Source organism: Aureobasidium subglaciale (genome assembly GCF_000721755.1).
Source record: "Aureobasidium subglaciale EXF-2481 unplaced genomic scaffold scaffold_5, whole genome shotgun sequence".
Lineage (NCBI taxonomy): Eukaryota > Fungi > Ascomycota > Dothideomycetes > Dothideales > Saccotheciaceae > Aureobasidium > Aureobasidium subglaciale.
In genome coordinates, this window is record NW_013566990.1 from 488408 (window position 1) to 510347 (window position 21940).

General features: G+C 51.0%; 7 protein-coding genes across 7 annotated transcripts; 2 read left to right on the plus strand and 5 right to left on the minus strand.

Annotated features, from left to right (window-relative positions):
• Positions 1-101: 101 nt before the first annotated feature.
• On the plus strand, positions 102-1415 carry AUEXF2481DRAFT_46387 (uncharacterized protein; the record flags this gene model as incomplete). Its single annotated transcript, XM_013490479.1, has 4 exons — positions 102-124; positions 443-551; positions 734-1282; positions 1338-1415. The coding sequence occupies 4 exons, from the start codon at positions 102-104 to the stop codon at positions 1413-1415; spliced, it is 759 nt and encodes a 252-aa protein (XP_013345933.1).
• A 400-nt stretch (positions 1416-1815) lies between these two features.
• AUEXF2481DRAFT_27607 (uncharacterized protein) lies at positions 1816-3636 on the plus strand (the record flags this gene model as incomplete). The annotated part of the gene is made up of 1 exon (XM_013490333.1): positions 1816-3636. The coding sequence occupies one exon, from the start codon at positions 1816-1818 to the stop codon at positions 3634-3636; it is 1821 nt and encodes a 606-aa protein (XP_013345787.1).
• A 267-nt stretch (positions 3637-3903) lies between these two features.
• On the minus strand, positions 3904-6399 carry AUEXF2481DRAFT_593059 (uncharacterized protein). The gene is made up of 5 exons (XM_013490590.1): positions 6092-6399; positions 5998-6035; positions 5649-5762; positions 5503-5596; positions 3904-5450 (listed from the first exon to the last, which is right to left on the minus strand). The coding sequence occupies exons 1-5, from the start codon at positions 6151-6153 to the stop codon at positions 4172-4174; spliced, it is 1587 nt and encodes a 528-aa protein (XP_013346044.1). The 5' UTR covers positions 6154-6399; the 3' UTR covers positions 3904-4171.
• Positions 6400-7616: 1217 nt separating this feature from the next.
• On the minus strand, positions 7617-8297 carry AUEXF2481DRAFT_593517 (uncharacterized protein). Its single transcript, XM_013490591.1, has one exon. It carries the CDS (start codon positions 8165-8167, stop codon positions 7733-7735), a length of 435 nt encoding a protein of 144 aa, XP_013346045.1. The 5' UTR covers positions 8168-8297; the 3' UTR covers positions 7617-7732.
• A 324-nt stretch (positions 8298-8621) lies between these two features.
• AUEXF2481DRAFT_37880 (uncharacterized protein) lies at positions 8622-9864 on the minus strand. Its single transcript, XM_013490426.1, has one exon. The coding sequence runs from the start codon at positions 9772-9774 to the stop codon at positions 8842-8844; it is 933 nt and encodes a 310-aa protein (XP_013345880.1). The 5' UTR covers positions 9775-9864; the 3' UTR covers positions 8622-8841.
• A 318-nt stretch (positions 9865-10182) lies between these two features.
• On the minus strand, positions 10183-12166 carry AUEXF2481DRAFT_3181 (uncharacterized protein; the record flags this gene model as incomplete). The annotated part of the gene is made up of 2 exons (XM_013490229.1): positions 10183-10605; positions 10658-12166. The coding sequence occupies 2 exons, from the start codon at positions 12164-12166 to the stop codon at positions 10183-10185; spliced, it is 1932 nt and encodes a 643-aa protein (XP_013345683.1).
• Positions 12167-14040: 1874 nt separating this feature from the next.
• On the minus strand, positions 14041-15850 carry AUEXF2481DRAFT_37884 (uncharacterized protein; the record flags this gene model as incomplete). Its single annotated transcript, XM_013490427.1, has 1 exon — positions 14041-15850. A coding segment is annotated over exon 1 (1592 nt), but the record flags the coding sequence as incomplete, so codon positions are not given.
• Between the last annotated feature and the right edge of the window lie 6090 nt (positions 15851-21940).

Below are 21940 nucleotides of genomic sequence, written 5' to 3' on the forward strand. Positions count from 1 at the left end.
CCAGCGCACGAAAAGTCCTTCGACGCAAATCTACCTTGGGTTTTCCTTTCTCAGCAGCGACCTGACAAGCCGACACCCTCGCCATCCAACAACCAGTCAAGATGCCTTCTCAAACCGTCAAGACGTATGTGAATTGATTGTTTCTGCTCTGCGCGGAGAAATGCAGACACAGTCGGTTCACTCGCTGGAGCGCTGCGAAAAATCAGCGCTACCTCGATACTTCTGAAGCCGACCGTAGTCCTCTGGCCGTCAAGCGTCTCACCACGTCTGGCGCCTTAGAATGTACGGTCGAGGTCCTTGGTCGCAAAGCTTTGCGAGCTGGCCTTTCATGGCCCCATGGAACCATCGAGTTCACACCCAGTAGAGAATGCCGCTGTGCTGCAGTTCTCCGCTACGAGGCTCCCCATCGACGCAACCTTGTGTTCTGACTTTCTTCACGCAGCTCGGTCCCCACCAAGCAGGACATCGTTCCTGAGACTCTTCTCAAGAAGAGAAAGTCCCAGGAGAAGGAGCGTGAGGCCCGCACTGCCGACATCCAGAAGAAGCGCGCTGTAAGTTACACCGCCGCCTAGCAAGAGCAGGATGTTGTCTACATGATGCATAACAACCACATCTCGACTAGACCTTCGGGTCGGTGTTGTCGAAATTAACCATCTTTCGGGTCTGATCGACATACATCCTGTTCACTGGCACACTCAAAACCACCCTTCGACTTTTACTAATCAAAGTCCAGGCCAACAAGGAGAAGCGTCAGGTTATCTTCAAGCGCGCCGAGTCCTACATCAAGGAGTACCGCGATGCAGAGCGCGAGAAGATCCGCCTCCAGCGTGTCGCCAAGCAGGAGGGTTCTTTCTACGTCCCTGCCCAGGCCAAGCTTGCCTTCGTTGTCCGCATCAAGGGTATCAACAAGATTGACCCCAAGAAGCGCAAGACCCTCCAGCTCCTCCGTCTTCTCCAGATCAACAACGGTGTCTTCGTCCGTCTGACCAAGGCTACCATTGAGATGCTGAAGATCGTCGAGCCCTTCGTCGCCTGGGGTTACCCTAACCTCAAGACCGTCCGTGAGCTCGTCTACAAGCGTGGTTACGGTAAGGTCAACAAGCAGCGTGTCGCTCTTTCCGACAACGCCATTGTTGAGGAGAACCTCGGCCAGTACGGTGTTGTCTGCATGGAGGATCTCATCCACGAGATCTTCACTGTTGGCCCCAACTTCAAGCAGGTTTCCAACTTCCTGTGGCCCTTCAAGCTCTCCAACCCTCTCGGTGGCTTCCACAAGCGCAAGGTTTGTCTTAACCTGCCTTTTTGTCTTCTACCATAATCAACTAACCTTTTCTCAGTTCCGCCACTTCATTGAGGGTGGTGACCTTGGCAACCGCGAGGAGCAGATCTCTGCCCTTGTTGCCCGCATGAACTAAGTATCCGCTTGACACAAAAACTGGTTGATTTCTGGGTGGAGCAAGGCGCAAATGGAAAGGCATTGTATTCGGTTTTTATGACATCCCACGGGCAATGCATCACAGGTAGAATGCAGCTCATGGCAAAAGCTCTCAAAACGTTCAATGTCTTTTCCCACCTGATACATTCGACTCTGTGTCCATGATAATGTGATACCTTGTGATAAGTTTGCATTGCTTATGTGTCGAAAAAAGTGCCTGGCTTTTTGAGCTTCCACAAATCCAAGCAGATTTCATATGCATCGGTTGAACCGATAGCATCCCTCGCTCACAAGATGCGCGTGATGTCATATCTTATCTCTTACACGATCGTTCAACCACGCACACTTCTGTTTCTTCTTCGCGATTCCACAGCCGTATAATGGTTTCCACTAGCAATACCTATGTCGAGGGTATCTTTAGTCTTATGCTTCGGGCGAAAGCATCAGACAGCGTCGAAAGCTTGAGTGGTCCAGATGAGGGCAACGAACGTCGACGGAAGGCCATTGAAAGCATACTGTTCTCGCGCAGATTCATCATCACCTACAGCATTGTACTTGCAGGGATCCTAGCAGCCTATACGTTGTGGTTTTGGGCCCACAGAATCGGCGGACATCGACGTCGACGCGTCCAATCCTGTTCGCCACCCGGACAACCGTCCATCGGCTCACCTAAGATTCACAAACAGAACAATGAAGAAGAAAGAGCGCCACTTCTTCACCAGGATAAACAAGATATCCGCACGTCCAAGAAGATCTCTTTGGCCGCTTACGTCCGATCGTTCTTGATCTATCAGCCTGCAAACGTGCCATATATCAACAAGATCCTTCCATCTAACGCCACCACGATTGGGATTCTGTTATTGCTCGGCCTTAATTTATTCTTCCTGCTTTACAGAGCCGAGATTTCTGTTGCCACTGCGTTCGTCTTCGCCGACCGAGCTGGCTTGCTATTTGTGGCCAATCTGCCATTACTATATATATTCGCAGCGAAGAATCAGCCACTCAAGCTATTAACAGGTGCCTCCTATGAAGGACTAAACATCATTCACCGCCGTTTAGGGGAATGGATGTGCTTGCTTGCCCTGTCGCATGCTAGTAGCATGGTCTTGGTGTGGTACATTACACTTTCCGCTCGTCTTAGCTTTACAAGATTTCTGGGATTGCCCATCATCTGGCTTGGAATCTTCGCCTTCGTCTCCTATGAAACATTGTATCTTACATCTCTGGGTTCCTTCAGGAAGTTGTGGTACGAACTGTTCCTCGGGCTCCACGTCGTTTTGCAGGCTGCTGCGCTGGCTTTCCTATGGTTCCATCACCACAACAGTCAGCCTTACGTCCTGGCTGCACTCTGCATATTTGCAATTGACCGTCTGGCGTTCAGATTGATCCTGAAAGCTAGGACAATGAGAGCCGATCTGTCTATACTAGAGGATGGCGAAACTGTGATGTTGAGCTCGAATTGGCAGCTGACGGATGTTCCCTGGTGGAGGCTTTCAAGATTCGACATCAAGAACGGTTGGAAACCTGCTGAACACGTCTTCCTCACTATACCAGCTTTGTCGCACAAGCACCTGATACAGGCCCATCCTTTCACCATCGCTTCCGCTGCTCCCAGTCCACCTGACTCTCATGCCTGGCTCAGTTTCTTGATACGAGCTCAGGACGGCTTTTCACGAGATCTTTTACGATATGCTCAGTACCACAGCACTGTCAATGTTCGGATCGATGGACCCTATGGGTCATCTCACGCCCTGAATATGCTTCATGAAAATGATGTTGCTGTCATTCTGGCCGGCGGTTCAGGTATTGCCGTAGCCTTTCCTTTGGTCTGGAGCTTGCTCGCTACATCGCGAGATACGGAGCCTGAGAGTAACACGCAGCTCAAGCCTCGGGTCTGCTTGATTTGGGTGGTCCGTGACAAAGAGCATGTTGAATGGCTACCCCAAGACAGACTTGATGAGCTACGTGATCTTGGTTGTCAAGTCATGATACCAGCTCCAACAGGGAAAGCAGGAAGGCCGGATCTTCCTCATCTGCTCGACGGTGCTGCGCATGCATGGGACGACGAGCTGGAAGATCCAACTATTGGCGTTGTGGTTGCAGGGCCTGACAGTATGAACAGAACCTGCAGGAACGCATGTGCAAATCTCGTGAGACAGGGTGCACGACTAGAGGTCTCTGTGGAGAAGTTTGGCTGGTAGCATGGTATTCTTTGCCATTGGTAATCAGGACGTCTGTACGCTTACAATAACGCACATACTTCATATCCTTCGAAGTTTTTTGCCCACTTTCGTTCAAGACTGCATTGGTCGCTCATGGTACTGAAGAAAGATAGGACGCTTCTGGCGATAAGCGTGAACTCTATTCCTGGATGTGAGTCGTTCTCTACTCGGGGGAGGAGTGACCACTGTGCGTCACAATTCCCTCTATAGGCTTCGCCCGAGGAGTTTCTGCGTTTTTGTCCATTGGGATACTTGACTGGACCGTGCTGCGAGCACCAGAAACGCGGCCTCGGTGCGTGTTCTTCGTCAGATCGCTCTTCGTTCGCGAAGCGCTTGTTGATCTGACGGGACAGGGATTTCTTGTGTAGAACAAGAGATCGTGATTAGTCAATCCCCAACTGTGCTAGTTATTAGGTCTTTCGACTGCGAATAGAAATCGATGATGCATCGTTACAATATCATGTATACTATCTACATCTACAGAAATCTTACACTAACACAACACCTGTGTCAATCACTCGACTGCATCACTCTCGGGTGGTCCCTTGTAAATCTTTCTCGCATACAGAGCATAAAAGAGTCCTGCAAGAGCCAGGAAGCCAACGAGCACAACAGAGGCGTAGTTCATGCTGACTTCCGTCACGGGCAACGCGCCAGGCATAGAAAACAGGATCAACTCGAATCCAATCCATGCTACTGCAATAACATTGACACCATATCCGATGCCATTGCCAAGGGTCCAATTCGCAGTGTTGACCTCCTTGCGCCAAGAGAGTAGAGACATGATGATAGGGATAGCGTAAGAAACTGCCAATGCGATGACGCCAACAGAGACGAAGGCTGTGAAAGCTGATGAAGAGCCCAGGTTGATCAAACCAAGAAGCATTTGGATCAATGTGACCAAGAAGATAGCGTTGAGCGGAACACCCAATTTGTCGTTGACTTTGGCGAACGTGCCAGCGAAAGGGACCGCGGCGTCCCGAGATACGGCCCATGTGCATCGTGAAGCCGCGGTGGTGATACTGATACTGCAGAACAGTGTGATCAGCAACACTAGGAATGTCAGCCCCAATCCACCGCCCGGTGTCCCCATAACCTTGTGGAAGATGAATGGAAGAGCTTGAGCAGCAGGTGCATCCACGATCTCTGCTAGATCAGGAAGGAGGACACAGATAGGAATAATGAAGAAGAGACCAGCAATACCGCCCACAGGTACACATAAAGCAATTGCTCTAGGCACTCTGACGGAAGGGTTCTCGCATTCTTCAGCCATGGAGGAGATCATTCCCAAAGCAGAGAAGCAGTAGGCTGCTGGCAGTAGACCGATAAAGAAGGTGAAGTTCCCATAGCCAGCGAATGATTTGTCGTAGTGGGATAGTGCATAAGAAGCAGAATGACGACCGACATCAGCTTTCGCAGACAAAGCGATCAGAATGATGAGAATACTGATTGCGGTAACCGCGGCACAAATTGTATCCACCATGGGTAGGAACCTGTTTCCCAGAGCACATATGATCAAAGTGGCAATGCAGAGGCCGTAGAAGATGAGCAGTAGTTCCCAATTCGTCATGGCGTAATCAGGATGATACATCCCTACCGCTCCAGCGATGAGAGAAGCAAAGCCGAAATTGACAGATAGTGTTATGGTCCAGTTTCCTATCAGCCACGTCCATGCATTGATGAAGGAGAGTACAGTGCGAGTTTTCGGGGAGGACAATTGGAACGTCCAGTAGTACGGGCCGGCAGATGTTGGGTAACGAGAGGCCAGCTCGCCGAGGGAGAGCGCAATGCATCTGTGACAGAATGTCAGCCAAGTTCGAGTTCGAGCAAGAGAGGAGGACGTACTCATCAAGTATACACACGACGATCCAACCGACGAAGATCGATAGCTGACCACCGCCGTAGATGGCACTCATGAGTGGACCACCTTCTCCATATGCTGTGAGAGTATTTAGTTGAGGGGAGCAGCAGCGTAACGATACAACTCTTACGGATAGCAGCAATGGCGAGGGATTGAAATAAAAGTGTAAGCATAGATCTGTTCCTGGCCATCTCAGGTTTATAACCTAGTTGGGTGATGTCGTTGATCTCCCCGATTCCATTATCTGTTCCAGTGTGAGTACGCGCAAGACCTTTTTCATCTGCCATACTAGGCGATGAAGCCTTGATGGACTCGTCAGACATGGGTCTTGCGTCCAGTAAAGTCGAAGGGATGATGTGCGAGGATATGATGGCGGGGAGCGGTGACGAGGGTGGTGATGGTACACTCCAATACAATAGAATTTGGGTAAATGATACAAAAAGAAAAGCGATATGGAGCAAAATGTACCTGACACCAACCTTTGTATATCTTCCTACCCCTCCTCCCCGTCCTGCTACTAGAGCCTCACCTTTCAGCTCACAGAGCTAATCAATCATCGCATGTACTACCAACCTACAACGCTCATGTGTGGTCTCATATGTGCTTATCGGTAGACGAGATTCAGGTAAGCCCATGTGTGGTCGGGAAGATACACCAATTTGGGTTTAGTTCTCTGATCGGAGCATTATCGGGGTCGAGATACTGTCCTCTTTTGGCCGATATCTCGACCACCATCAAGCAAGAACCAGCCTTGCAAGCCAAGTAACGGCCAAGCCTGCTTTCTGTATGGCTTATCTTTCTTTGTCAAGGTCGACGATAGGGCATGTATCTTCTTGGATGTGGATGATGGCGGGGTAAGAGACGTGCATATCCTCGTGGTTGACCAGATCGGCTAGTAGATAGACAGTGCTTACATGTCTGGACATATGGTTGTCTGCATCAGGAGAATTGTTCGCCATTGGTTTGGTAAGATCGTAGGTCTTGCATAACGAAAAGCATGATATGTGTGTACGAGGATGTGTCAAGGATGGTGGTGTGGCTGTTTTGAAGCCTGAAGCCTGATAAGAGCCACGTCTCCTCAGCGAGCTGAATCTGACAGATAGGCATACCAACCGCGATATTTCGCGTTCACAGCGAAGAAGGCAAGCTTCCAGAGGCCATGCAAGATTGTTTGTGAGTGTAGAGTAGCTTTGGCGGCCGGCTACGGCGTGTGTGAAAACACATATGCATGTTCACCACCAACGTGTCTCCAATCTCGTCTGAATGCTGAGCCGCTGGGTGTGCCTCAGCACGCCCCCTCGACCTCATGTCCTCATAGAGCCTTCACATAGTTTCTGTGCAAAAAGCTGCAAAAGGATGACGACGCCCATGTGGTTCGAACACATGCCTCCGAAGAGATTAGATTACTGAATTGATTCAAGTCTAACGCCTTAGACCACTCGGCCAGAGCGCCATATGCTGAAAATTGCTGATGTTATCAGCTTATAATAAATCAATCAATTCTCACGACAATTTTGTCTGACACATCGTCAGTACCAACCTCCATGCTGCCTTGCTTGCTCTATTAGAGTTGTGCATGTTACCAAGAACGGGCAATATTCAAATCTTGCAGTCGAGCGCTACATCACTAGCGAGCAAGTGATTGAAGAGTGAATGAAAGATGGTCCTGGAGTGGTGGTACCATCATTCTGGTCACGGAGTGATAGCAAAGGCATAATGCAACCAACGTCTTATCTTGTATCATCTTATAGCTATCTCATATCAGTGTCCACTGCTCTTCATTGAAACAACCTCATAACAGACTTCACCGTCTCCTTGTAGCAATCTCAAGCCATCGCAGTACCATCATCATCATCGGCAGACACGTCATCCTCAGCAGCCTCAGCAGCTTCAGTGATCAATTCAGCCATGGCAATGTCATTTTGGTCACCAACCGTGGCATGCTGAGGAGCGGGCTGTGCCCGAGTGTTCTGAACGAACATAGATGGAGGACCACCAGGTCCATCACCCTCTTGTAGGATCGGTGTTGAGGCGCTCTTGAGCTGCGATGGTCAAAAGGCGGCGCCAAAGATGGAATCCAGAATGGAAAGAACCTTCAAGATTTGGATTGAGCTGGACTTGGGACTCGTACTGCTTGGTCTTTGCCTTCTCGGTGACTGTGTCGTCAAGTTCGCATTTGAAGCAGGTGCGGGCGGTCTCGGAGAACTTCACGTTCTAATTCAGACTGTTGTCCACGAGAAGGGTCATATAAGCCGACACTACACACATGCCAAAGGCAGTTGCCGAGTGGTATGCACTGGAGGATGCCGAAAAGTTGACCATGGTTCCACAACTGTGCAGAGACACCAAAGCCCGTGTTGCTAAGGCAGCTGCAGAGCAGAGCGTTGCCCAAGCTGGCCAGAAGCGCACGCGGGAGAGTACTGCAAATCCCTCTTCCAAGCGTAGAAGAACTCGTATGCGTGTCGGAAGTGCCAATGAGGAGGACGAGGGCGAAGATGAAGAGGATGACGATTGAGTGGTTGGTTCGGGATAGGGGCAATTTTGATAAGTAAGCGGCAAAGGGCAAGGAGTCAAGGACAATGGGTAAAGGGCATGGGGCAAGAGGCAGTTTTGGAGCAGCAAGGAGGGAGGTGCAACAATATTGCGCATTCACAACGCTTCACTTCTCTTCTTCATGCAGCGGAGCGCTCGCTACCAAGGAGAAAAGCTGGTCTGGCATGTGGTGGCTACGCACTGGTTCGATCGCGTTGGTGTGCTGGGTAGCGGACGCTTCAGACTTGAGTTGGAGATGTAATTAGGCCGGGCTGGCACGCAGTGTGCTTTGGGGTCCCGAGACGGGGCAAGTGAGCGACTACGGCTGAGGAGCCAGAAGACCATCGTTGAGGATGGATCATGTACGATTGCATTCATGGCGAGTTACAAATTGAGAAGCGGGCGCTCGGTAAAGGGGATGGATATCAAATTTGGCCGAAGGAGTGAAATGCGAATCCAGAACCGGACTTTCGAGAAATTCACCTTCTTCGATGCCTGCTCCATGATCACTATCAAAGACACCAAATTTGTACACGTCGTCTCACATGATGGTAAACATGCAAGAACAAAAGGGTCCTGCGCAAAGGGAACAGAAGCGCCTTGCGCATGCCAATTTCATACAAAGAACGGGTATTCGAATGGCTAACCAATTCCATGTGAAGAACGGGTATTCAAATGGCTAAAGCATGCCTCTTGTCCGCAATAAAGCAACAACACAACATCAACATCGCCCTCATGGGTATCATTAAATACGTGTACCTCCCTCTGCTCTTCTCTTCTTTCTTATCCACTCAACGAGCCTGATCGTCAGCGCCTAGATCGACGCCGTCTTCCATGATAGCATTGAGATATTGCTGTTTCTCAATGTAATTGTCCACAGCTCTTTTAACTCCTTCGTACGCTTCGTCCAGCAGTTCTCTCGCAATTCTAACTCGCGTGTCCTTGTCCAAGAGACGTAGAGCGTCTGAGATACGTGGGTCTGTCGAGGCGTTGAATGTGTTGAGCAGGCCTGATACGTCTTGACCATGGGAAGGTTGTAGTGTGGAATGGTTGGGAGTCTGGTGAATCTGGAGAGCGGGTGAGCTGGTGGCGGGGTGGTTCAAGGCGGACGCAAAGGCTCTGTCGATTTGAGCGCGGTTGTAGTTGGCACCACTACGAGGAGCTTGCGTCGAGGGAGTCGAAGCATGTGAAATGGGGTTTGCGCCGGTGCGAAGTGCTGAAGAAGGGGTGGGCCGCTCAGAGCGCGGAGTGTCGTTCATGCCATTCAATCGTGGAGGGCCAACATTGCCATTGCCATTGCCATTGCCATTGCCATTGCCATTGCCATTGCCATTGCCATTGCCATTGCCATTGCCATTGCCGAACAAGACGGCAGCAGCCTGGACGCCCAAGTTTCCGTTGACGGCTCCCATGCCTACAGCGCCCTGGCCAGCGTGACCCTGTTGCAGTCTCCTACATCCAGTCTGATCCAGAACAGCGTCCAAGACCACGGCCGGCATCTGCTCAAGCTCGCGACACAAATAGCCGCCGGCATTCTCAGCCTCGACCAGCTGTACGACGTGTTCGTTAAAGGCGACGCATTGCTTGAGATGGGACGTTTTGCGCGAAGTGCTGTTGTAGGCGACTTTTTTGTCTATGCACCATTTGCACTGGACGGCGCGTGATTTTCCATCCGAATCGCAGTCCTGGAATTGACGGGATGCCCACGCTTGTTGTGGTGGCATGCTGGGCAAGAAAGAAGATATGACCTTGATGGATGCAAACGAATGAAGAGGTTCCGAATGTGCTTTTCGTTGTTGAGGACGAGCCCGCCAAGATCGACCCATCAACTCATCGGCAGATGGTGGGAGCGACTACATTCCGCACATGAGGAATAGCATCAGCAAAGAAAAACTTCATATTCTCATACCTTTCACTCCTCATTTAAGAGACGTCTCGGATCGCTGCCTAACCTATGCAAATGTACATGTTGTGCGTATTCTCTCCACCCACCTCCTGTCGCTGTGTCCGCTCTCTCAGCGTGCTCGACGTGTGCGCCTGCTCTCTCTGCCTTCTTTCCAACAGAAATATATGTGTGTGCTTGTGCTCGACTTCTTCTTCATAGCCCCTTCTCCTTTTCGTTATTTCTCTGCTTATACTGCCACTGCACCCTTGTTGGACTTGGTACTCGAAGTAGCATCCAGGGGTGCTGCGTGCAGTGCAGGCTTGGCCTTCTTGCCTAATGTGCCGTTCCTCTTCTTCTCGATCTGCCCTCGTACCCATTCACCAACCTCACGGTCGACCCACTTTTCAGAGTCACCGAGCTGTTGTGCCTTGCTTGCTGCATCGACCTCGCTATCGGATGCAGCAACTCCCTCTTGTGCCTCTTCGGCGTCTTCGTCTTCTTCCGAGATGGCTTCGGGCTTCACCAATGGAGCGAGCCATGCGTGTTGAAGTAGCATGGCATATGTTGGTCGGAGCTTGGGAATCTTGTTTAAGCATCCCGCTACAAAGTTGCGTGCCGCATCGCTGAAATCGCCGGTAGGAAGATCTGGTGGCTCTCCGTCGACGATGGCCTGATTTGAAAGTCAGCAGCTGAAACGGGTAGATTGGACAATCGATACTCACACTTAGTTGACTGAAAATGTTGTCATATGTTTCGGGAGGGTAAGGATATCTGCCCATGGCGCACTCAATGATGGTCAAGCCCAAGCTCCAGATATCGCTCTGAACGCTGTAGGTACCGCCACCAGGGTTGGCTCCAGCCTGAGCAACTCCACCAGAGCTGATGCGCTCAGGAGCCATGTACGACTGACATCCGATATTTGTCTTTGCGATCGAGGCAACCAGGTTTCCGCTGACACCGAAATCGCAAATCTTGATTGCACCGGCCGTGTTGATCAAGATATTTGTAGGTTTGACATCACGATGAATGATGTTGTGTTCATCCTTGAGAGACTTGAGACCACGCGTTGTTGCAACAGTGACCTTGCGGAGCACATTTTCAGGCACACCGTCACCATACAGCTTGTCCATAGAACCACCGTCCATGAACTCCATGCAGATGTAGACGGCTCCTTCTTGGAAAAAGGCACCGTAAAAGTCGACAATGAAAGGTGAAGCGCAGCGATGGAGTACATCAAGTTCCATGATGATGGTCGCAAACTTGGAGTCTTCAAGTTCAAGCCGCATCTCCTTCATGGCCATGACGATGCCAGTTGTGTTTCCGCGAGGAGCGGCAGTCTCGTCTTTTGTCTCGCCAGGTCCAGCCTTGTTTCCAGCCAGACCTTGACCGACCTTGCGCATTTGCGGTCTTGAATGACGGACCTTGTAGACTGTACCGTAGTTTCCTTTGCCGAGCTCGTCAAGTGTGTCGACTTCGTCCAGCGAAATCTGGAATGATTGACCTGACGAGAATTGGACTCCCTTGCTGTTGAGAATGGCCTTGCCTTTGAACTTGAGACTGCCAGTTTCCTTGTCAATGTACTCGGCATATCTGTCCATGGCCGACTCTTGCTTGGGAGGGGCAGAGTCGCCGTTAGGACCGCCGCCCATGCTTGACAAAGACATTTTAGGTTTTTGTCTGCCGCCGGCTGCTGGGGGAGCACCAGGAAGACCTCCAGGCATTTTCAGACCGCGCTTCTCGGCAAGAGAAGGACCTCTGCCAGCGCCGACATTAGGAGACGAAGCGAAACTTGGAGGGCCGCCAGGTCGGCTACCAGGGACGCCCGGTGGAAGACGGAAGTTAGCAGGTAGACCACCAGGCATCTGAGGGCCGGTCGGGGAAGGACCGCCAGCGCCTGGAGTGGTAGCACCAGGAGTGGTGGGAGCACCACGACCAGGAGCAGGAGCACCTTGTCTGTTCATGTGGAAGGCCTTCATTCTAGCAATGATGTCGGGGTTCACGGCACCTCCACGACCAAGGGTGCTGACAGTGGGGGCAGGTCGTCTCGCAGCATTGACGTTACCGAGGGGAGTTGAGGACGGGGTCATGTTGGCAGCGGTAGGAGCAGTGGGAGACGAGATGGAGTGAGGCGACATTTGTGGGCGATCAGCGTTTGGAGATTCGGGAGGGGAGGCTATCGACGAGGGCGACTGCAGCGGACTGCTCGAGTCGTCCGAAGGTGTCGACGCCATGGTGGGAGGTTTGTTGGCTGTAGGATCTATGGGCAGCAGTGTCGCTGTGTGCCAGGCTGTGTCTGACTTGGGCCTATCGCAAGCTGGGGGAAACGACGGACGACGGACGACGGGCGAGTTGGGGCTGCCTTGTAGAAGCGAGCAGGGTCGTCAGATGTGAATTGTCACCAGATGAAACACAAGGCTTCAGGATGCAGGAGGGAAGGGAAGGGCAAGAGACCGACGCACTGCCCGATGATGTATGTCTATCAAAGAGCGAAAACGAACTTGGTCCGAAAGATGATGGTCTCTCTCGAAAGCTTTCCAACCGTGTGTGGCTCGTGCGAACGTCAAGCCACCACCGACCATCATGATCCATCACCTTCTGCATTTTCCTGCTCCTTCCCTGTTTCTGCTACCATCGAATCACTTCTACTCGTACACTTGCACTATATCACGGGCATATCACTGTCTTTATCCCTGGACAGAGAGATTGCTGTACTATCTTGTCTCGTCTGCACGTTCGCTTGCAATAGTGGTCGGCCATGGACTCCTTCCTGCACCCACCTTTCCTGCTTCCATACGTCATTTTCGAAAAGATGGCAGTCGCAAACACTATCCATGGAATTCGCTCAGGTCGGACTTGCAGTGCCACAATTCATGCAATTGGTGCAATATCACTTGACCATGTATCAAGACCGTCACTGACTGCCAGCTTTGTTCTGCATATCCAAACCTTGGTGCCTTGCCAGCAACATGATATCAACATTGCTCCAATCATCATGCTCCGCAATTCGCTGCTCTCCAAGCCCTCATCCCACTTCATCCCGCTTTGCATCATGCTCGGAGGCACGCCCGACATGCATCACTCTTCAATCAAGCGCCCCTTGACGATACATTTCCATTGTCCGTGACACGTCCCGTGTTGAGATGCATATCTGCTTAAGCCATGCAGCATTCTGTCTACTTATCACCGACATCACAATGAGCCCCAAGAGGTAATCATTTCATGCTAGCCGTCAAGCCACACCTTGCGGCTCCAGCGACTCCACGCCTTGGCAACGATGGCTGGTGGGTTTGCGTGCTCAACTCGACATGACGATCGAGCGATTCGCTGACAAGATACTGATCGAGACCTTCTTTTCGTCCACGTCTTGAAGAGTGGAAAAGAGTCATGAATTCTATTTCTTGTCTACTCAAGACTGCAATCTCCTTTATCCTTCCCTGCCGTCTGCTCTTGGTAAACTCTATCATTGCCGTCAACCCGGTCGTCGGTCTGCCTGAGGCTCTTTTTTTTCGGCCGCGGCTCTACCGGTCTCCTCTTTTCGCCATGGCATCTCAAGACGGACGCCGGGATTGCGTGAATACGGGAATATTGTAAGAGCCGCTACTCGGCATTTGATCTTTCACTTGCGCGGTCCGCTTCGTCCGATCTTGATCCGCGGCCTCTAAGGACGAACTATTGCTTCAGTAAATTCATGTGTCACTTGACAATCGTTCCTTGCGGAAAAGATGAACATGCCTCAAGCGGTTGGCTCACAGCGCTGGGCGCATTGGACTTTGAGTCATTGTCCTCCGGACCAGGCTCCAGTGAGGCTCGTAGGAAACTGTAGCCCTGCATTGAAAGGTAAATTCACAATGGTTGCAAGCTTCCGAGATGCCCGCGGTATCTCTCGGAAGGTCTAACAAATTTGCACTCGCTCATTCCTATATGCTTCTGATTGGTCTGTGGATAAGCCAGCGTGAGGAAAAGCCAGCGAAGTTGTCCACTGGGATTGAGCGACTCGATCAAGGTAATTAAGAAGTTCACTCAATGTCTCCGACTCGAAGCTGATACAATGAACTTATTGAGAAAAATTTAATCTCTGATCCATTGTCAGAAGTTCATGGGCCCGCACAATTCTGGGATCAACCTAGCAGTCGCTACATACATTAAGTAAGCAAAGCCTGAGAGCTATAGCGTCAAAGGCTCGGAAAAATCACTCAACAAAGGAAAGAGGACTTGAAAGCAGAAAGGAAACGCAGAAGAATTCAGCCCGCTTCCAACATCACTTAACACTCAACACGACAGAAGCCGGCTTGTACGATGTTCGCAAAGTCGTACGCTCATCTCGTTTCACAATGCCACCGATCACTTGACCACAACCGAGAGCGCTCAGCTGGGCACGAGACAGCAAGCCTGCAGAAATCAAATAGGCGCAATTGACCGTGCTGGTTGCAGGTGTAGCAGAGGAACTCAGAGCTACACTGCTGGGCTTGGTTGTCACTACACTCGAAGCGACCGAGGCAGCAGATAGAGAGGCCGCTGATGAGCTGCTAGACACCATGGAGAGGCTCAAGGATGTCGCGATCGAGCTAGGGGCTGGGGAAGTTGAGCTTGAGGATGAACTCTTGAGCTGAGCTGAGGATGCTGAAGGGCTCATCCCTGTCGCAGCAGAAGTGCTTTGTGGTGCTGTCGAGGTGGGTGCGGTCACACTGATCACAGCGATACCTGATGCGAGAGACTGTGTAGAGACGACTGAAAAGCTGCTGGTCACGAACGTGGTACTAGAGGTCAGTATGCTCGAAAGCCCACCGCTTGAGGGTGAGGTTATGAAGCTCGAATGAATGCCGCTCGGGGCCACAGTGCTCGAAGATAAGAAACTCGATGGCGTGCTTGGAAGTACGATACTCGAGGGTACGACATTCGAGGGTGCGATACTTGCGGATGCGATACTCGAGGGTACGATACTCGAAGGTAAGATGCTTACGGATCCGACGCTAGATGATGCGAGGCTTGATGACGCGACAGGGGTAGAGATAGCAGAAGAGGTAGGGCTCGTAGCGATAGTAACTACAACAGGAGGGACCGAGGTACTACTACCCGTAACTGCAACACTCGAGGAGAACATTATCTGACTCAATAGACTGCTACTCGCCGAGACCGTCGACGTTGTAGTTACAGAAGTCGGGCTTGTGGAAGTGGTCCCAAGCGACGATGTGACACCTGTGACTCCATTGCCAGCCAACACGCCCGTGGACGATGAAGGAAGTACAGAAATTGAGATAACGCTGACTTGTACCATGGTGCTGGATGGCGTACCATTTGATACAAACAACGGACTGGCTATACTCAGTAGGCTAACTGGTTGTTGGGAAGTCAACAAGATGCTCGCGGGGCCCGCTGTAGTCAAAGCCGTTTGTGACATTGGCAGGGCGCTCGTAGAGCTGCTTGTCGGAATGGCGACAGCGGACGAGCTGGAAGACACACTGCCTGGCGTCACTGTGCTCGGAAAAGGGACTAGCGTAGACTGATCTGATGCAACAATTCGTACCGTGGTCGACGAAGTCAAAGTGGAAGCAACACTCGGGATAGTCGATGTGCTCTGGAAAGCCGGTAGTATATTTGATGAAGGTGGTACGATAAAGACGAGAGAGCTGGTGAAAAGCGTCGATGCACTCGATACCATAGAGATGAAGGTTGAAGACGAAGTCCCTTGGTTGGTCAGGGTACCTTGAGGCTGAGCAGAAGGAATTGCAGAAGATGCGGTACTTAGGGTGCTCGCAGAAAAGGTTACAGTGGGGCCATCTCCTGAGCTACTGACGACTGCATCCGCGATAGTCGTGACCGTCGAAGCTGTCGAGCCTGCGCTGAGGCCGTTCATGTTTTTGTCACCTGCTGTCTGGACGACACCTGAGGTCGAATCCACATTGCCGACATTGACTATATAGCCAGTAGTAGTGGATGAGCTTGTGAGCGGTGTAACGGAACCCACTGATGACTGGGCATTGCTAGAGCTCAAAAAGTCCAAAGTGCTTGGTCGGACGGATAGATCTTGTGTAGTAACACCAGAAGTCGCAGAGATGGAGGCAGACGACGAAGAGCTAGAAGAGCCTCGGAGGACTGGAGTTTCAACTGTTGTAAATGTCGGTGCGTTGTCGAGTATAGAGGCTTCCATGACGGCCAGCGAACTGGCTGCACTAGATGCAAGACTTGTGGTTACAGAGTCTCCAATTAGACGACTAGTGATGATAACGGAACCAACCGACTCATCAGTGGAGCCTGACATGGACCGAGACAGACTGGCTATCTGACTGCTACCAGAAACGACGAATGTGCTCGGAGAAACCAGTGTCTTAAGTGAATGCGAATTCTCGATTGAGGTGATCGGTGTAGCGATTGGATCAGCTGAGAATTTACTCTGTTGCGACGCGATTGAAGTTGCGCTCAAGTTGCTAGGGCTAGAGCTGATAAAGAAAGTTGACACGGAAAATACGCTGGTGGTCGCTTGTTGCTGTGGTATAGTAGATGGTGTGGTCCCAGTATCAAGTGAGCCATCGGCGCCGATGGTTTGAACAAGGTCAACACTCTCGCTGTACGCACTGACGCTAGCCGCATAGCCAGTGGAAGTCTCCGAATGACTCGCAACTGATGTAACGTTGGCCACTGAGAGTGGTAGTTCCGAGGTCGGGAGCGCATTCTGAGTCGCAGACTGATCTGACAGCAGCGATGAGATGACAAGACCGGAAGGCGTGATGATTGGAATATTTTGGAAACCCGAAGACGTGACCGCCGTCAACCTCATGGACTCAGAGACGCTAGGAGCGATGGCGGCTGTGGCTAACGTCTGGATCTCAGGCGCTGCGGTGGTAGAGGAAGTAGGATCGGCCTGAGAGATCACTGTCGGGAGTGGAACATCCACAGAAGCCGAGACAACCTCAGTCGCAGAGATCGACGCTGACATAAAGCTTGTAGTACTTTCGACAACCTGATATATAATGCTGTCCGTTAGATTATCAGTATGGGCCTCTTGAGGTGAGCTTTGGCTACCATTGACAGCTACAGCTGCCTCGGACCATTGGCTTACGCTAGAGGACGAGGAGATAATATTAGAAGATAGAGCTGCCGAAGCTTCGGCTTGAATCGTGCTCGCGAGTGAAGCTTTGTGCGGCAGCGAGGGCGGAGTAAGAGATGCTGGTTGAGTGACCAACGTGGTGATTATGTAGTCCAAACTTGACTCCGCTAGAGATGCGCTGGGACTTGCGTTCGAAACAGTACTTGGCAGCTCGGCTGTTGTATACAATATGACCGGAGTGTCTAGTGAAGTCACCTCAATGGATGTCTGCAAAGGCACAATAGGGTTCGACGACATGCTTGGACCAGCTGTGATGGTAGCTTTGAAAGTACCCTCGGAACCAGATAACAAGGATGTGGGCGCTGAGCTGACCACAGATAGATCAGCCCGGGTAGCGATTGTAGATACTAAGGATATCCGATCGGTAGATGAGCGTTCAGTATCTATGCTTGTAGCCGTTGAACTCAAGGAAAGCTCAGGGGCTGCTAAAGAAGTATCGTGCTCGGTCGGTGAACTTAAGGTGGGCATAGGAACATCTGATGTTTCAGCCACAAATGAAGGAATTGTACTTTCTGGAAAGATGACAGCAGGAAAAGATGCCTGTGCGACGCTTGTTGAGACTTCAAAGATTGTGGTACCTGATTGTAGTGTGACACCATCACCAGAGACACTACTTGAGACATCTGCTGAGATTTCTGCAGCAGTCAACGAGGATGGACCCTCGTCGGGACGCTTGGCCGAGGTGGTAGGTACTCCGATTGCTGCATTGTCGAATAAAGTCGAGGACATGGCAAATGTAGGAACTTCGATGGAACCATCGGAGGCTGTTTTACTGATGTCCGCTGATGATGATGGATTGGCGAGATCAGAACCAAGACTAACAGTGATTTCTGGGCTCTCTTCCTCGGTCGAAGTTGGCTTTACGATACTAGTCACATCCAATGGAAAGACATAATCGACTCCAACACCAGTAGCAGTCGTTACATCTGGATCATCTGCTGTGGCCAGGGAAACAAAGCCAGGATCCGATGACGTTGTGGTAAAGTCAGCAATCGAAGTCGACAGGGGTATCTGAGCGTTTAGCTCATTGATCTCGGACGAGGTGGGAATCCAGGGAACCGAGCTTAAGCTTACGATAGCTGTCGGGAGGTTACTTGTCGGCAGCGATATGGCATCAACTAAACTGGTTGCTCGAGTGATATGAGAAGTGTAATCTTGGCCTATAATGTTCGAGTTGGTGGTAGCAGCATTCTCCACACTAGTAGTCGCTATCTCAATCGAGGCCGATGGAGTTGTTACCGACGGAAGTAGCTCAGAGATGAGGCTTGACACGATGGTTCCAAATGTTTCGGACTGGACAGTCGAACTGACAGCGATGTCTAAGTAATCAGTGACTTGTTGGCTAATCGGAATTGAGGCCTCAGACGCTGTCACAGGACTTGATGCTTGAGATGGGATAGCTGTGAAAGCTTCGATCTGTATCAGGGAACTAGTACTGACGAGATCAGGCATCGCCGTCAAGAAAGGCGTCTCGAGCCCTGGCACCATCGTTGTCGACGAGGCAGATTGCGGATCCGATATCCAAGAAACTCCCACACCAGAAGTGGGAAGACTACTAGAAGAGATGAAGAGCTCGGTATATTCGTGCAAGTCGGACTGAGACTCAATATCCTGCGTAAGGGTACTGGTGGTCGCAGTGAATGACACGATAGTGGAGTCATCAAGTACAGGTGGAGTTATCGAAGGGCCATCAGTCTGAACCGTCGAGCTGACATCGAAATAGCTGGGCTCAATACTGTCGATCGGCAACTGAGAAGCCTCTGAGGCTGATACTGTAATTGACGCGAGAAACTCTAAGTTTGTGTTGGGAGGCGTGATAGTCGCCAGAGACAGTACAAAAGTGGCATCCGACAGTCTTTTAGTGCTGTTTGAGACGTCGAACTGGCTATCGGAGCTTGCAGAGGTATGCAATTTATCGGTAGGTTGTGGAAGACTACTAATAGTCACTGCTGGTTCGTCAAAGATCGCAGAGTTGGTGAACGAATCCTGTACGGCGTCTGTTGAGATTAATGATGGAGCAAGCTCACTTTCGACCATCGACTCGAACATGTCCAGTTTTGTGGCGGCATTGACTGGGACTATACTATCGGAAAGTGGTAGAGAATTGGTTATTGTTGTCACTCCAGAAGAGTCCGCCGCAATCTCAGAATCAAACGCCGGGTTTCCAATGTTTGGAGGGTTGACAATGACGATACTTGTAATCACAGCAAGCATTTCACTGGAAGTTGGAGTGCTGTCTTGATACGAGCTTAAGATGACAGGATCGGTTTCAGAGACAGCAATTCCATCAAGGGAGGTTGAAGCTTCCGTCGTGGTGGTTGGGTTATGGATGAAGCTAGTGATAATTATAGCAGTCGCGACGGGCTCAGCCTTAGAGACTTCTGAACCAGGATCAGTTGAGTCATTAGAGGAAGGATCGATCGAGAAGCTCGGAACATCGAGGATAGCACTCGCGGTGATATCACTGTCAAAATCAGACATCGCCGACACCGTGGCACTGCTGACTAGATCTGGTCTCGCCAACGTGCTTAATGTTAGGATATCTTGCAAGCTTGAACTTGGTTTTGCCTCATCTGAACTCGAATGGATGATCTCACTAGTCATGGCATCGCTTGATTCTACAGCGCTGGTGGTCTGAGATTCCGCAGTGCGATTCCAGTCGTCGCTCGTTACTGCTGGCATTTCGCTAGCGGGACTTAAAGTCGCTATCGAGCCAGGCATGTCCTCGGATGGGAGACTTATTGACCCATCCAAGGTTCTAGTGTGATCTGAGACTTCTTGTGACATAGTGGAAGGTAGTTGAAGAGAATCTGTTAAACTTGAAGAGTCGACCGGGATATTCATAAGCGTATTAATGGTCTCTGCCGCTCCAGATGTTATGGAGAGTACGACTGAAGAAAACCTTGAGCTGGTCGAAGTTGGTTGGACAAGAGCGATGTCTGATGTCTCACCAAGATCGATGTTACCAGATTGAACGGAATTCGATGATGTGTCGACACTCTCACCGTTTGGGCGTGGACCTGGGCTGAATGATAGACTGGGGGCAGTGGCAATTGGAGTGGAGGATGTCCACTCGGTGGAGAAAGGTAGAGCTGTAAATACTGAGCTACTGTTCATCGAAGTAGGCGCCAGTTCGGACGTGCCCGAAGGCGACGTCGAAATATTGTCTGCGGTACTCGCGAACTGCAATTGGGACATCGCGAGATCGGACGAAGACAGAGCTATTGGAGTCGCAGTATTCGGATCATCTGGTCGTTGCGAGAGGCTGACACTAGCATCTGCTAGGTCACTCGTTTCACTCGAGAGGGTCGATCTGATGGCGGTGACCGTCGCCGTAGACTGCACCTTTGTCTCCTCTGAAGGAAGAGCGATCGTCGTAGGGGCAAGATCAATACCACTGTACAGTGTTGATAGGGTTGGAGTATCCGATAGAGCGTTCTCAAGGACGGCAGTCACGAGAGCCAAGCTTCCTGATGTCTGCATGGACATGACATCAACACCGAGCTCAGTACTTGACGCAATGTTCACCAAGTCGGAAGATCTGATATCCGACTCAAGCGGTACGCTTGGTATCACAGCCAGTCTAGAGCTTTTAGCTGTGTTGACAGACTCTTCAGTGGTAGAATCGCTGTAGACAGACGAGGTAGGCTCGATCGAGGCAAAACTGGTTGAAAGACCAGACTGAGACGTGGAGAAAGACTTGACCTCGCTGGTCATGGTCTGAAAACTGGAAGACGGCGTTGCACCTGCGAATGATAATACTGTCACCGAGTGATCGAAGACTTCTGTTGTCGAGGTGGGAGAACTTGTCGAGGGGACATCATCATCATCGGTTGGAGATGAAGACTTCTGCACTGGTATAGTATGAGGCTCGGAAGGTAGAGCGATGGAAGAGATGCCAGAGTCTGTTGTGTTGGAGGAAGCTAGGACTAGAGCAGCATTTGTCTGGGTAAGATTAATTTGGGGCGTTGATAGACTGGAACCTGTAGAAGCGTGGGCACTTGTAATGATGAGAGAAGTAGCAGCTGCTTCAGTAGAGTCTGTAGAGACGATACGCGGTTCGCTCGTGGTCTCCTGTATGCCGACTGTCGTGCTTGTGGTAGCCGAAGTTGTGCTCACCACTGAGGGGTCTCCTTCAGAAGACCTATCAGAAGAAGCAAAGTCCTTCGATATTCGATTGCTACTGGATGTTTGAGGCGCCGAGTACGTACCGAATGTCGAGCTGGTGATACCCTGATCGATCTCTGAAAACGACACCTGCTGAGAAGGTTCGCTTTCAACGCTTGTGGTCGATGTCATAGAAGCTGGGCCATCCTGCGGCTTGCCAGCAGATGACGTTCCTTTGACATTCGTGTCCAAGGAAGTACCGCTACTCCAGGATGGCGTCGTCGCTACCCAAGACACTGTGCTCGATGTTCTGTGCGAATCGCTAGGATTCGAATTCACCTCTGATGGTTGGTACGTAGACGAAGTATTGGACGCAGCGACAGGCATATCGAGTGAGCCGATCGAACGTTCCGAGGATGCCGATTGTGTCGTGTGCGGCACCGTCCCAATAGTCCAATCCTCCTGAGTTGCCGTCTTCGATACATAGAACGACTCGTCGATATAGCTGGACCTAGACGTCGAGCTAATCAGAAGACTGGTAGGGCTGACCGGCTGAGGCTTTGAAGAGGCCTGATTGTATGCGACTTTGCTTGACCGTGAAAGCTCGCTCGATTTGCGGCTGGACGCATTCACTTGACTCCGAACAGCCGAAGCTCTTGTAGAAGCCGCGGACTGGATAGTACCGCTATCGCTAACTCCAACAATCACGGAGACAGTCGTGAATGGAGTCGATAAGGCAGTCTGCCTCGAAGAAAGATGCTCTTTTCCAGTGGTGATCAGGCCGGACGAGGTC

What these genes read in the sequence shown, in the direction of transcription:
- AUEXF2481DRAFT_37880 (XM_013490426.1), bottom strand. Translation starts at nt 9,774, where the DNA reads ATGCCACCACAACAAGCGTGGGCATCCCGTCAATTCCAGGACTGCGAT.
- AUEXF2481DRAFT_593059 (XM_013490590.1), bottom strand. Translation starts at nt 6,153, where the DNA reads ATGGGCTTACCTGAATCTCGTCTACCGATAAGCACATATGAGACCACA. An exon ending in ACCACACATGAGCGTTGTAG is followed by an intron (nt 6,036 to 6,091) that starts GTTGGTAGTACA and finishes GTGAGGCTCTAG; the next exon opens with TAGCAGGACGGGGAGGAGGG. An exon ending in GTCGTGTGTATACTTGATGA is followed by an intron (nt 5,451 to 5,502) that starts GTACGTCCTCCT and finishes ATTCTGTCACAG; the next exon opens with ATGCATTGCGCTCTCCCTCG.
- AUEXF2481DRAFT_593517 (XM_013490591.1), bottom strand. Translation starts at nt 8,167, where the DNA reads ATGCGCAATATTGTTGCACCTCCCTCCTTGCTGCTCCAAAACTGCCTC.